The following is a 13,827-nucleotide window of genomic DNA, read 5'->3' as shown; positions in this document are numbered from 1 at the left end:
AAAGATATCCCACCAATTTTACTTTCTTTAAAAACAATTTCGACATGTGAAAAAACACCTAAAATCCCGATGAATAAATTGTTTTATGAGTGATATTCCCTCAGATGTATTAAACTAAATACACATGGAGCTCCCTTTGCAAGTTTCCTTCCTCTTGTAATCTATATGTCACTGATGTATGCGTCCATTGAGCAACAGTTGTTTGTTCGTGTTTTATAAATTTAAAAAAGTTCAAAAAACAAATCTCCCTTCAGGGGTCGCCACAGCCAATCACCTGCCTCCATCCAACGCTGAGCCAATCATCTGCCTCCATCCAACGCTGAGCCAATCACCTGCCTCCATCTAACCCCTCTTCTGCAACTAACTTCCTGTCCTCTTTCTCTCCATGGAGAAACCTCCTCTCTGGTCTTCAGCTAGACCTTTATCATTGTTTTTTTTTTTAATTAACAATCTGGCTGCGCTGTGGACAACAAAATAAGAATTTGATTGCAGAGGGAAACACATTTCCAGACCGCGCACATGATAAAAAACACAATGAATCTTCTTCCCAGATGCTCACCATCTCAGTCTGACTTTATCTCCGGAACATCCTCCTCTGGACCATTCGATCGCTGAAGGAAGAGGAACCCCAAGCAGAGAACATGGAGACTCCACACAGGATAGCGATCAAGAGAACCTCATCGCCGAGCGTTCAGTCAGAACATAAAACACATGCGTAAAATATAGATTTTATTTCATTAGTCTGGTGGAGACGCGACGGTCGACCCTGCTGACCTTGGAAAGGAGATCCTCAGCTCTCTCTTACACACACAGGCTGTAAACGGCGGATGAACGAACGGACGTTCGAACACGATACGAAAAAAAAAAGAAACCGTCGTCACCTCGGGGATTACGAGACGAAAAGAAGATATGTTAAAGGGTGATATCGGCGGGGACGCTTGGTTAACAAATCTCGGGTTAGACGAACGCTCCGCCGCTTCCAGAGGCAGACAAGCCATTTAAGAGAATATATATATTTATATCTATATATTATTTTCTATCAGGAAAATATTGCTCTCAGTAACACAGCAGTTTGTCCCCTTTAGCGGGTCAGATTCAGGTGGTGTATTGCATTCTATTTTCTCTTATTTAAAAAAAAATTGATTAACTTGTTATTCCTGTTAGCTCGGTTCCTAAGGTAGCTGTTAAAACCGAAGCCGACGGCGCTTTTTTTTTTTAATTTGAACCTCGCGACCGTGCAGGTTTCGCTGGGAGGCGGCGGGCGGACACATGCATCCTGCAGCTGGAGTAAGAGGCTAAGTAAACACTGGCGTTTGACTACTGTCTGGCACAGAATACAGGAAGCACCACCCCCGGGGTCATTCCCGTTCCCCGCCGATCTGCGGGAACTCCTTGAAGATCTGCTGCACGATGAGCTTATCCATTTGCTTGGCCGTGCTGCTGCCCTCGTCCTCCCCCGGGTCGTCCTCCTCCCCGAGGATCCTCTGCAGCGCCCCCTGCAGGTCGGGCAGGCGGTGCTTGTGCTCCAGGTAGTCGGTCGAGCGCACGATGGAGTGCATGAGGGAGAGATACTCCATCCGGAGCTGGGAGGAGGTTAGACGGGAGAGAACTTGCATCGTGAAAACATCGCCGAAGTGGAAAACTATTCGTGATCTAGATCAGTGTTTCCCAACCGCTGTGCCCACAAAATGCCCACTTTCACCTGATTGGTCCGAAAATAATTTATTCAACGCAAATAATGTGTCTTCCTATGTCTTTTTGGGCAGCGTGTCCATTCCATGGCAACGAGAAGTGAATTAACTTGTGCATCTGTGTATCAGAGTGATTAGTGATGCTTTGCGTGGTACATTTTTAAAATAAAAAGTACTTGTATCTGCGTAAACAAACAGGCATTATTGTTGAAAACTACCAAGACGAGTGAGAAAGCAGCTAAAGCTTGCTATAAAGTTTCTGGACTCATCTCTAAATCCAAACAGCCACATACCGTAGCAAAACATTAATACAGTATACACTTGTTTTTCGCAGGGGTTGCATTCCAAAAAAAACCCGTGATAGGCAAAATCCGTGAAGTAGAAACCTTTATTTTGTTTTACAATTATTATACAATTAAATACTCTATTATACATCGCTGCGGTCGTCCTTATGTTTTTTTCTTCCTTCTTTATGGAACGAAGGGAAGACGCATTAATTCCGTAATGCCGACCTACAGCTGCATAGCTTTTACCTTCCCTTAGCATGTCCAGAAGTTTAACTTTATCTGCGATAGATAGCATCTTCCGCTGCCTTTTGGGCCCTTTTGTCGGTCCAGAGCGTTTTGTCAACATTATGGGTTTTAGAGAAACTCAAAATTGCAAGAGAATGTAAATTTTTCAAGCTGTTTTCCGTAGGTGTACATATTAAACTGCGACGTTATTGACGCAAAGGTAGAGAAGAAGCGGAGTGACTTTTTAGCCAATCAGAATGCAGAACACGATGAACCATGCAAATCCGTGAAGTAGCGAAACCGTGAAAAGTAAACCGCGTTATAGCGAGGGATCACTGTACTACCTGCAGGCAAAATCATTGTAGAAGAAATGCTCGGCTCTTGCGTTGATAAAGAAATAGCCAGAGTTCCCTCAAATAATACCATTTCCAAACATATTGATGACATGTCTTCAGACATTGAAATAAATTTTCTGGAAAAGTTGCACATCAGTGGGAAATTTGCATTGCAACTTGACGAATCTACGGATATTTCATTCCAATTCGTTAAAAAATGTTTTTGACATATTTATCTGGTGGTGTGCCGTGTGATTTTTCTAATGTAAAATATGGGCTCAAAAAAGGTTGGGAAACGTTGATCTAGACTGCTTATACGTTCATGAAAGCAATGCTAACGGCACTAAATTAGCATAATTAGCTCCAAGAGTAGCGGTCGCCGTCCCACCTTGTCTCCGGGCGACAGGTCCGATATTTGCCTCACGGCGATGTCGATCATCACCATCATGTCGGTGCGGTAGAAGATGTCGGCCGTCTCCCGGCGGGCGAAGACGTCCTGCAGGAACTTCAGCACGGCGTGCGGCGCCGGCGGCATGTGTTTGAACATGCACACGGGGTCGTCTGGAAACAGAAAAGAGTGAGGGGTCACCGCGGGGATTCGCGGAGGATTCGGGGGCGCCGGCGCCGGCAGGTTACCGCCTCGGTTGAGGAGCAGCAGGACCTTCTCTGACAGGATCTTGACGTTCTTCTTCAACAGCTCTTGCATGACCACGTTGTTACTGGGAACTGGGAGACACAGGCGGAGCGTGGCGGATGAAGAAATAACAGATAGAAAAGATTAATATAAGAAATGAAATGCTGGGAAATCTCGATTCTGGCACTTTTTTAATCTGAGAGGAGGGGGCGGGGCTTAACCCGGACGGGTCGGCTGTCAATCACAGACATCCGACCGTTCACGCAGCACCAAACACGACGACTTTTTATTAGATTATATTTATTACATGTTTATTATATATATTTTTATTCTATTTATTAGATTATTAGATTATATAGTATATTTACCGCTGGTACAATACCTTATTGATCCCCATAGGGGGAAATTTATTTGTCACAGCGGCGCAACAATAACAATAAATATGACTATAAATTATACATACAGGACTGTCTCAGAAAATTAGAATATTGTGATAATGTTCTTCATCTTCTGCAATTATAAAAACAAAAAAGTCATACATTCTGGATTCTTTACAAATCAACTGAAGCCTTTTATTATTTTAATATAGCTGATTATGGCTTACATCTTAAGAAAACTCAAAAATCCTATCTCAAAATATTAGAATATCATGAAAAAGTAATTTTTGTTTTTTTAATCGCATTACAGAAGATAAAGAACTTAATCACAGTATTTTTTTCTGAGACGGTCCTGTATAATACATAAAAATAACATTTTCCTTCGGAATCAAAACTCTACTCTGCTACGACTAAATATAAATAAAAGAGACTATTAAAAGGATGAAGACAACAACAAGGAAAAAAATAGATAAACAGGATGACAAAAAAAGGATTAAAATTACACACACACACACACACACACAAATCTATTTTATATGAATAAAAAAATAAAATAATTAGGATATAATATATTTTCCGGACTATTGAGCGCACCTGAATATAAGCCGTATCGGCTAAATAGATATATGTGAACAGATATACGTTTACACGGAAACATTTTTCAAACTTTGAATTAAATTTGAATTTAATTCAAATAACTTTGAATTAAGTAACACGGCTGATGAATGATAAATAAGACGAGGAAAAATCCGTCCGTCCATTTTCCATCCCTGCTTCGTGCTCCTCCGGCTGATCGCTATCTCGGTCTCAAAACAAAAAAAACGTTCAAACGGAAAGCAGACGGAGATGCCCTCACCCGTGTGGTGCAGGTTGAAGGCCAGCAGGAGGTTCAGGAAGATGTCGGGCAGCTGCTCGGTGGGATCCGAGGGGAGCCCGTCCTCCACCACGCCCAGCAGGAAGCGGACGAAATCCGCGTTCAGGTGTTCTGGAGCAGCGGCAGAAGAGGACGCCGTCAGCGACGTTCACGTTTTGGTTGACATCACCGTCAAGAAGCTCCTCCTACCGTAGTGGTGATATGGCACCTGCTCCCCCATGGAGAAGATCATGGTCAGCACCAGGGCGGTGTAGCACATCTTCTGGTGCTCTGAGAGAAGACAAGAGACGGGACGGTCAAGGGAGGCCAGACGGAGGCCGGGTGGAGGACGTGGAGGAGATCTAGGAGCACCTTGGGTGTCGGTCTGGAGGTCCCTGGCCAGCTCCATGGGGAGGATGGAGGTGAGGAGGGTGGAGATGAGCGCGGCGTCCAGGCCGCACATCGCCCCGAACACCTTGAGCAGCAGCAGCCGCAGGGACACGCGATGCTCCTGCAGGGTCGGCAACACAGCGGCGGCCAGAAAGTCAATACTAATACAAATAATACTACTACTAATTACTCCTTTCTTTATTTTTATTTTATTTATTTTTTTTATTTTTATTTTTACCACTTTGATATTTTTATTGTATAATTTTTTTAATAAAATTTTAAATTAAATTGTTTTGTTTCTTTTAAACCTGTATTTTTCCTTAAAAGGAAATATATATTTATTATTATTATTGTTATTATTGTTGTTGTTGTTGTTGTTGTTGTTATTGTTATTATTATTACTGTTATTATTATTATTATTATTTATAATGTTGATCTTATCTTATCAATACACAGTAGTATTACTGCAACTTGGTATTAGTAGCAGAAGTAGCTAATATTTTAAATGCTAAATACATATAGAACCTTTAGAAATAAAAGATCACATTTCACTTTACATTACATTACATTACATTTGGCAGACGCTTTTATCCAAAGCGACTTACAATAGAGGACATAATCACTCCAAATAACACTTGCAAATACAAGATAAACAGGAAATATACAGAACAATAAGCTGAGGTTAGTTTTTTTTTTCAATTTTGAAGTATATATATTTTGATTTATCTATTTTAATTCATATTTAGCTTCGTGCTCTCACGCTAACCCCATACGTCCTCGCTCCTGAGCGAACCACCCTTCGATCGATCGGAAAAGTTATCGATATCGTGATGGAAATCTCCCATTTGCGTCTCCTCACCATCTGGTAGAAGGACACCAAGGACAGCACGTTGTCGCAGTGGTTGGCCCTGCACATCCTCTTGCACACCTCCGGATCCGCATCCGTCTGAGGGGAAGCACAGCGTCGTCAGCCGATCCGCCCGCCGTCCCTGAACGCACCGCGGCGCTCGCCGCCTTGATTTAGTCATTCAGCGACACGGCGGGATCTGTAAACCCGTCCGAACGCGTCTAGTCTTGCTCCGACGACCTCCGACCTCTGCGACCGGCTCCTCACCAGGATCTTCAGCAGCTCCTCCAGGTAGCAGGCGATGAGCGCCAGGTCCTCGTGCAGCGCCCAGCTGCGCTGCTGGGAGTCGTCGCGGTGGCGAGCGAGGTCGCTGAAGATCACCTCCAGACGCTGCTCGTCGTGGCAAACCTGGCCCTGCGGCAGCGCCGCGCTCAGGTCCTACCAGAGAACCCGCAGATACACTCGTTACGCAAAGGAGACGGAGGCGACACGGAGAACACACACACTCGCAAAGTGGTTCTGTCCTCACACACACGTGTGTGTTTTGCACAGGGAGGAGATGGAGGTCAAACACACACTGCGGTGTGTTTGACCTGGAGGGCGGAGGAACATTCACCCCTCTGTGGGAGGATTATGGAGGAGGAAGAAGAGGAAGGAGAAGAAGAAGAAGAAGAAGAAGAAGAGGAAGAAGAGGAATAAGAGGAGGAGGAAGAAGAGGAAGAAGAAGAAGAAGAAGAGGTAGAATAAGAAGAGGAAGAAGAGGAATACGAGGAGGAGGAAGAAGAGGAAGAAGAAGAAGAAGAAGAGGTAGAAGAAGAAGAGGAGGAGGAAGAGGAGGAATAAGAAGAGGAAGAAGAAGAAGAGGAAGAAGAAGAAGAGGAAGAAGAGGAAGAGGAAAAGGAGGAGGAAGAAGAGGAATAAGAGGAGGAGGAAGAAGAGGAAGAAGAAGAAGAAGAGGTAGAAGAAGAGGAGGAATAAGAAGAGGAAGAAGAAGAAGAAGAGGAAGAGGAGGAGGAGGAAGAAGAAGAGGAAGAAGAGGAAGAGGAAAAGGAGGAGGAAGAAGAGGAATAAGAGGAGGAGGAAGAAGAAGAAGAAGAAGAAGAGGTAGAAGAAGAAGAGGAGGAGGAAGAGGAGGAATAAGAAGAGGAAGAAGAAGAAGAGGAAGAAGAGGAAGAGGAAAAGGAGGAGGAAGAAGAGGAATAAGAAGAAGAGGAAGAAGAGGAAGAGGAAAAGGAGGAGGAAGAAGAGGAATAAGAAGAAGAGGAAGAAGAGGAAGAGGAAAAGGAGGAGGAAGAAGAGGAATAAGAGGAGGAGGAAGAAGAGGAAGAAGAAGAAGAAGAGGTAGAAGAAGGAGGAGGAGGAAGAGGAGGAATAAGAAGAGGAAGAAGAAGAAGAAGAGGAAGAGGAGGAGGAAGAAGAAGAGGAAGAAGAGGAAGAGGAGGAGGAGGAGGAGGAGGAAGAGGAAGAAGAGGAGGAAGAAGAGGAGATCCAGCTCTGCTCATCGTCTGCCGAAGGGACTCCCTGAAATGTCGGCTAAAAGCAGACCGAGCTGTAACTCTAAACGCCGCCAACTCTATGCCCATACACACACACACACACACACACACACACACACACACACACACACACACACACACACACACACACACACACACACACACACACACACACACACACACACACACACACCCAGTAAGGGTCAGCCAACCTGACCTTGCTCTCCACCAGCGACAGGAGGACCTGCTCCAGGTGTGAGGAGGCTGGAGGCAGCGCTCCCTGCAGGCGTCCCACCACCACGCCCACGGCCACCCGCGACATCTCGTAGCTCAGCCCGGTGTTCTTGCGGACCAGCTCGATCAGCTCGGCGCCGATCGTCATGGGAACCGGCTCCGAGGGGGCGGGGTCGCAGGGAGGGCTCTCCGCCACGGAGGGGGGCGCCAGGGGCCACTCGTGGTCCTCCACGGCGGGAGGGTCGGGATCCGGCGGCGGCGGCGGCGCCGGGCTCTTCTTAGCGGAGGTCGCCCGCGGCGGGGCGTCGGCGGGCGCCGATTGCAGGGTCGGCGCCGGCGGCCTCACGCGGGTCGGCACCGGCGGAGGCGGGGTGCCGGACACGCTCGGCAGGCTGACGTCTGAGGACGTCGGGGAGCGGGAGGACCCCGACTCCAGGGAGGCGGAGCTGACGGACAGGGACGGGCCGGGCGACGGCGCCAGAGACGACCCTCTGGAAGGAACGTCCGGTTCTGCTGAGAAACGGCGGTCGGGATCAAGATCGGCTGAGAAGAACCCGGGGGGGGTCCGGGGGGCCTCACCTGGACGCCGGCCTCCTCGCTGCTTCTCGGGTGGCGGAGGGGTGACGGGCGCCGCGCGGCGTGGCTGAGGAGGCACCTGCAGAGGAGCGCCGGTAAGGTGAACGCTCCACATGGGAGAAGAATCACCAAGGTGACCTTTCACCCCTACCTGGTAGAAGCCCTGCTCCGGCCGCATGCTGTCCAGGCTCCCGGACGCCGGCACGCCGCTCTGGCCGAGACCGTTGGGCGGCGGCGGCGGCGGCGGGGTGCGGCTGAGGGACGCCTCGCTGCTGGAAGACGGCAGCCCCTGCTTGGAACCCGAGGAGCTCCTCCTCGCCAGCGTCTCCTTTCGGTGGTGGATCAGCTTCCTGCAGGGGGCGAAGAGCCGGGAGAAGGTCACCTCCGCGCACGTGAAGAACACGCACGAGCGTTTCCACTCACTGGAGGACGTCCCGCTGCTCCAGGTTGTATTTGCCTCCGTTCTTCAGGGCCACGTTGTGGATCCCCTCGATGGCCCGGTCGATGGACTGCAGCACCTCGTCCTGCTCCGGGGCCTGACGGGAAGCGGAGGTTATGACACTGTAAACAAAAAGTGGGGCGGCGCTGCTGCTCCGAGGGGCCTCCGCCAGGTGAACACCTCCACACACACACACACACCCAGGCGGGTCCAGGTGTGGATCCAGAAGAAGTGGTGATCGCAGGAAACAGTTTTCTGTGTGTGTGTGTGTGTTTTCTCTGAATCAGCAGCTGCAGTGCAGAGGCGGACTCCCCTTCACAACAACAACAACGACCACTTCCGGCCCACCCCAAAAACACACGTCAGGACCAAATGAACACACACACACACACACACACACACACGTCTCACCGGTATCTTCTCGATGTAGGAGGCCGGGATGTATCCGGTCTCCCCGGAGCTGCAGCGGGAGCCCAGCCACCAGTGCTTGTTGCTCCTCTCCAGGATCAGGAACCCCTCGCCGGCCGAGAAGTGCAGCGAGTTGGGCTCCGCGGAGCGGAAGGCGTACAGGGACCGGTACATGGTCTGCTGTGCACGCCGGAGCGGGATCGGGAGCGGGTTCCGGTCGTCGGAAGGGGTCGGGGGGGGCGTTGCGGGTCTTGGGGTGTGCGGGAGGAGAAGCTGGATCGATCCGGAAGGGGGTCAAGGAGGCATCGCCGCGGTGGATCGCCGACGTCTATTTCCAAAGTAGCTCGGATCATCTGATCCGGGGTGCAGTACCAGGGGCGGCCACAAGGGGGCGCCAGATCGCCCTGAACACGCCCCTCCAGGCCGGTTAATAGAAAGCCGAGCTGTTTAACTCCTGCTTACTCATTCCACCCCTGCAAGAATCGATATTTAAGAGGATTATCATGTTGGATTAAAGAAAAAAATCTCTTCAATGTCTCTCTTAAGAGATGATATAACATTTGGTTTACTTTTGGGAAACGCAAGAGATGAACTCTGTGGTAATGTTATTTTAGGTTGAGCCATGTTCGTCATGCACGAAAACAAGAGTGCAAAAAAAAAACCCCCCCCCCGATTTTACCTTCTGTAAAAAAAAAATCTTAAAACATGGAAATATCCCCAAACCAAAAATTATACTGTTTTAGAATTGATTGAGCTAAATACATATTCTATTAACCTTTCACCTTTTTTTCCTCAAATTATACACAGTTTTTGTTAGTTCATTGAGTGTATACTAAATAAATGTTTCCTCATGCTTATTAAATGTCACTGATGTACAATTAAATCTAGCCATGTTTGTTTGTTTCTTTTTTATTTGTTTATACTTCCTTTTTATTTGTTTATACTTTAAGTAAAAATGTAGTTCGTCATGCACAAAAAAAAATCTTTAAAAAAATGGAAAAATCCCCAAACCAAAAAATATACCGTTTTAGAATTGATTGAGCTAAATACATATTGTATTAACCCTTTCACCTTTTTTTCTCAAATTATACACTGTTTTTGTTACAGTTAATTGAGTGTATACTAAATAAATGTTTCCTCATGGTTATTAAATGTCATTGATGTACAAGTGAATCTTGCCATGTTTGTTTGTTTCTTTTTTATTTGTTCATTCTTTAAGTAAGAATTCAGTTCGTCATGCACACAAATGGAATGCAAAAAATTTCCCCCAAATTTACCTTCTTTAAAAAGGATTTTGAATTATATAAAAAAATCTTTATAACTAACGAAAAAAACAAAAAAAAAACCCAAAATATACCGTTTTATGATATTTATTGATATTCCCTTAGATACATTGAGTTAAATATATCGTATTACCCTCGCCACTTTTTTTTTCTCACATTATACATTGTTTTTATTTACACTTACAGTTAATTGATTGTATACAAAATAAGTGTCCTTATGTTTCCTCATGCTTGTTAAATGTCACTGATGTATGATTTAATCTAGCCATGTTTGTTTGTTTATATGTTTTGTTTGTTCATACTTTAAGTTCAATAAAGGTTTAAAAAAAAAGAGGATTATCATGTGGAGGGAAAAAAATGTAATTTATTTGTTTTCATTACTTTTTGTTTCTAATCTCATAAGAACCATGGAGGGAAAAAAAAAAAAACAAAAAAAAAAACACCAGACTGACAGACATGGGATGTCCATGAAGAAGTTGATCCGGGATCAAATCAAATGATCAGTTTGTGAGAACTGTTTTGAGAATTTGTTTTTCGGGGAAAAGGACAATAAAGAATAAAGAATTGATATTTGGGATTAAGAGAAAAAAGTCCGGCGGAGGTTCTGTGGGGGAGGTTTGCGCTGAATGGATGACGAGTGCAACGAAAACATCGCGAAAACATCGCAATACTCCAGTGGAGAACTTTCAGGGTCTTCTTCTTGAAGATCCTCCTCGAGGCCTCCAACCTCAGCATCCTTCTACCCAGATCTTCTCCTTCCCAAACCATCTCAGTCTGCCTTTATCTCAAGAACATCTAACATCTGTTGTCCTTCCTGATCTTCTCCATCCTCCTCATTCCACATCTTCATCTCTGCCACCTGTCTTCTCCTCAATGTCTCCAAACCAGACAAAATGGCTCTTCTCACCTCCATCTTCCTTCACCCATTCCAGCGTGCTCGCACCTGTTTCTTCACCTCCTCTCTGGCTTCTTTGTCGCTCCTGCAAACTTCAAACCCTCCAGCTTCTTCATCTCCACCTCGTTCCACCGCTGGTCCTCTCATTTGCACGCATGCATTCTGTCTTGCTTCTGCAAACGTTCAGGATGAGAAGCTGGCCGGAAAGATCGAACTGAGGAGATACTTGTATTAGCTAATTAGAAACAAAAAACAGGGAAATGTTATAAACACCCAGTGTAAAGAACATTTCATGCACTTTCACTACAAATATACTCACATCAGGAGAATTACTCAAAAGATGCTTCTTTTTAAATAGTATAATATGGTTATTTTTTATTACCGGTAATGGTAATTATCTGAAAATTATCTGAAAATACAAACATTTAACTTCATGTACGTGAAGTAAATAATAAGATTGAGGAATACACGTTTCAACCGGAAACAACTCGATTTTGCCTTAAGCAACACCGGAAGTGCCGCCCGGTGTCACACTGATTAGCTTCCCCCTGCTAGCCGCTCCGGCAACATGGCGGTCGCCCGGCTCGTCCTGCGGAGATCTGCCCGCGGGCTGCTGTCCTCGTCCCGGGCGGCCTCCGCTCCTCTCAGGTAGGCGACTCGTAAGGGTTTCCTGCTTGTGACCGATCCTCATTTTATTCAGATTAGTGTTATTGTGTTGTGTTTTTAATCACGCGAGTTTTGTTTTTTTTTTTTTGAGAGGGGGGTCACCGGTGTGTCGTCATTTGGGACGTCAACAAGTCAAAACTACGCTACTACAGCGTTAAAACGTAAATAAGTCACAATTTTGTGGGTGGATTGAGACGATGACATTAAGGTATAATTCAAACATTATTTCTTCATCAAAACTTAAACATTAATATTAATCTGACGGCGATTGACGCTGGGTAACGGCAGAAAACTATAATAATTACTCTCTCCACTGATTGTTTTGATTTTCATTTCCAAACATGAAAAAATATGAAGCTTAAATGGAGAATTTCCACATCCTCTTATATGATATATTTTAAATAAACCCTATATTTATTCATTCATTCATGCATTCATTGTTGGGGGGTAGGAGCCAATCCTGGCTGTTATTGTATGAGGGGTGTTTGTCCTGGACCAATCACAGGGCCACATATAGAGACTATTCACCCTGTCATTCCCAGTTCATAGAGAAATACAACCATTCATTCACTCATTCTCTCACCTAAGCCTCTCTATCTGATTAGAGTTTTAAAGATTCTCCAGCCATGCACAGTGCTGCCGTTCATTCAGTCATTCATTTAAGAGTCAAATACTGTGTTCCAACGCCGCGGGCCAGCAGAGACCCGTTGTTGGCCCGTGGAGCCGGTCCTCCAGGCCGTCAGCTGTCGGTTCTGGCTTTCAAACTGGGACAAAATGGCGTCGGCCTAGTTTTTTTTCCATGACGCGTAATGACAGAAGTCTCTGAAACCAAAGAACTTCTCCCAACCGCCCCGAGCACGACGGACGAATAGATACTGATCCTCTACCTTCTGCGGATCCCAGGTCGGCCCCATCCCGCGGCCACAGGCTGGGCCCCGGCGACGACGAGATGTACCAGCGCACCACGGTGAACATCATGCAGAGGGAGCCCGACAGCGGCGTCATGATCCTCAGCTACAGCCCGCAGGGATTCAACATCGACGGCAACAAGGTGTTTGGGCCGTGCGCCGTCCTGCCCCCCGCCATCCTGCAGTGGAACGTGAGAGAACACACACGTTTCTCCCGTTCGGAGCGGTTATTGTTGTTTACATCCGCGGGTCCGTCCGCAGGTCGGGACTCACGAGGACATCACCGAGGAGAGCGTTTCGCTTTTCCACATGCTGGAACCCAGAATAGGTACGAAGGTGGAACACGGCGGCGGCGGCCGTAGGGGAACGTGCACGGAGAACGCAGACGTGCGCTTACTCCGCTTTCCTTCCCGTGCAGAGATCCTGGTGCTGGGCACGGGTGCCAGGCTGGAGCGCGTCCAGCCCTCGGTCCTGGCTCTCCTGAAGAGGAAAGGCATCGCGGTGGAGGTGCAGGACACGGTAAAGACAGATAACTTATTTCAGGCCTGGAGGGAAAAGCGTCTCCGTTTGGACCTCTCACAGTCCCAAACACATGCAGGAGATTCACTGGAGACCCCGAATGATCCAGATTTGTGAATGGGAAGGTGAACGCCACCTCTCGCCTCCCTCACGGCTGGATCAGCAATGTGTGTAGACGATGAATGAATGCATGAATGAACCTGCAGGACGGCGTTAATCAAGCTAGGTTGCATGCAGGTATACAGAGAGACTACAGGAGTTAGAACTTGGTGTAAATAAATAAATGAATATGTTTCTTTCGATGTATAAACATATCCCACGCGTCTTATTGATGTCTACCCTGCAGCCTAAGGATAAAGTCGTGTCCGGATCCACACACTCTCTAGCTGATTGGTTGTTTGCAGAAACTTTTCCCGACGTCTTGTTTTTTTTTTCTGCTTCCCAGCCGAACGCGTGCGCGACCTTCAACTTCCTGACCAGCGAGCGCCGGGTGGCCGCCGCCGGCCTGATCCCTCCGCCCGCCAGCACCGCCCTGCAGGTCAAACCGGAGTAGCGGCCTGTAGACATCCATGAAATCCCTGCGCGTCGGCGGCGCCCCCTGCCGACTCGACTGGAGGCGTTTTCCCGGAAATAAACAGCGAGAAGGCCGGAATCCGTGACCGTTTTGGAGCTGCCGCAGTCGGCGGGATCACCAGATGAAGTCCGACTTCCTGTACATAAAAGTGTATATTTGAAATAAAGTGAATCTACAGTTAGGATCAGCG

At 46.9% G+C, this 13,827-nt stretch overlaps 2 protein-coding genes across 4 annotated transcripts; one reads left to right on the top strand and one right to left on the bottom strand.

Moving 5' to 3' along the window:
- Window positions 1-719: 719 nt before the first annotated feature.
- On the bottom strand, window positions 720-9,152 carry nckipsd (NCK interacting protein with SH3 domain). 2 transcript variants are annotated; one of them, XM_086168639.1, is made up of 13 exons: window positions 8,796-9,152; window positions 8,369-8,481; window positions 8,097-8,295; window positions 7,949-8,024; window positions 7,353-7,879; window positions 5,907-6,077; window positions 5,652-5,738; window positions 4,775-4,913; window positions 4,613-4,693; window positions 4,406-4,534; window positions 3,175-3,264; window positions 2,927-3,099; window positions 720-1,583 (listed from the first exon to the last, which is right to left on the bottom strand). In XM_086168639.1, exons 1-13 carry the CDS (start codon window positions 8,964-8,966, stop codon window positions 1,359-1,361), a joined length of 2,181 nt encoding a protein of 726 aa, XP_086024765.1. In that variant the 5' UTR covers window positions 8,967-9,152; the 3' UTR covers window positions 720-1,358. The 2 variants fall into 2 exon arrangements, with proteins under 2 accessions (XP_086024765.1, XP_086024764.1); XM_086168638.1 differs by having other exon boundaries at window positions 7,353-7,882; window positions 8,796-9,117.
- A 2,316-nt stretch (window positions 9,153-11,468) lies between these two features.
- Window positions 11,469-13,821, top strand: ndufaf3 (NADH:ubiquinone oxidoreductase complex assembly factor). Of its 2 annotated transcripts, none has more exons than XM_086167757.1 (5): window positions 11,469-11,618; window positions 12,540-12,687; window positions 12,806-12,872; window positions 12,963-13,063; window positions 13,509-13,821. In XM_086167757.1, exons 1-5 carry the CDS (start codon window positions 11,539-11,541, stop codon window positions 13,614-13,616), a joined length of 504 nt encoding a protein of 167 aa, XP_086023883.1. In that variant the 5' UTR covers window positions 11,469-11,538; the 3' UTR covers window positions 13,617-13,821. The 2 variants fall into 2 exon arrangements, with proteins under 2 accessions (XP_086023883.1, XP_086023882.1); XM_086167756.1 differs by having other exon boundaries at window positions 12,540-12,735.
- Window positions 13,822-13,827: the final 6 nt, after the last annotated feature.

Source organism: Fistularia commersonii, chromosome 21, assembly GCF_037954325.1.
Source record: "Fistularia commersonii isolate RoL2024-O1a breed Wild chromosome 21, RoL_Fcom_v1.0, whole genome shotgun sequence".
Taxonomy (NCBI): Eukaryota; Metazoa; Chordata; class Actinopteri; order Syngnathiformes; family Fistulariidae; genus Fistularia; species Fistularia commersonii.
The sequence above is the reverse complement of the archived record's forward strand: the minus strand, read 5'-3'. Positions and strand labels throughout refer to the sequence as shown.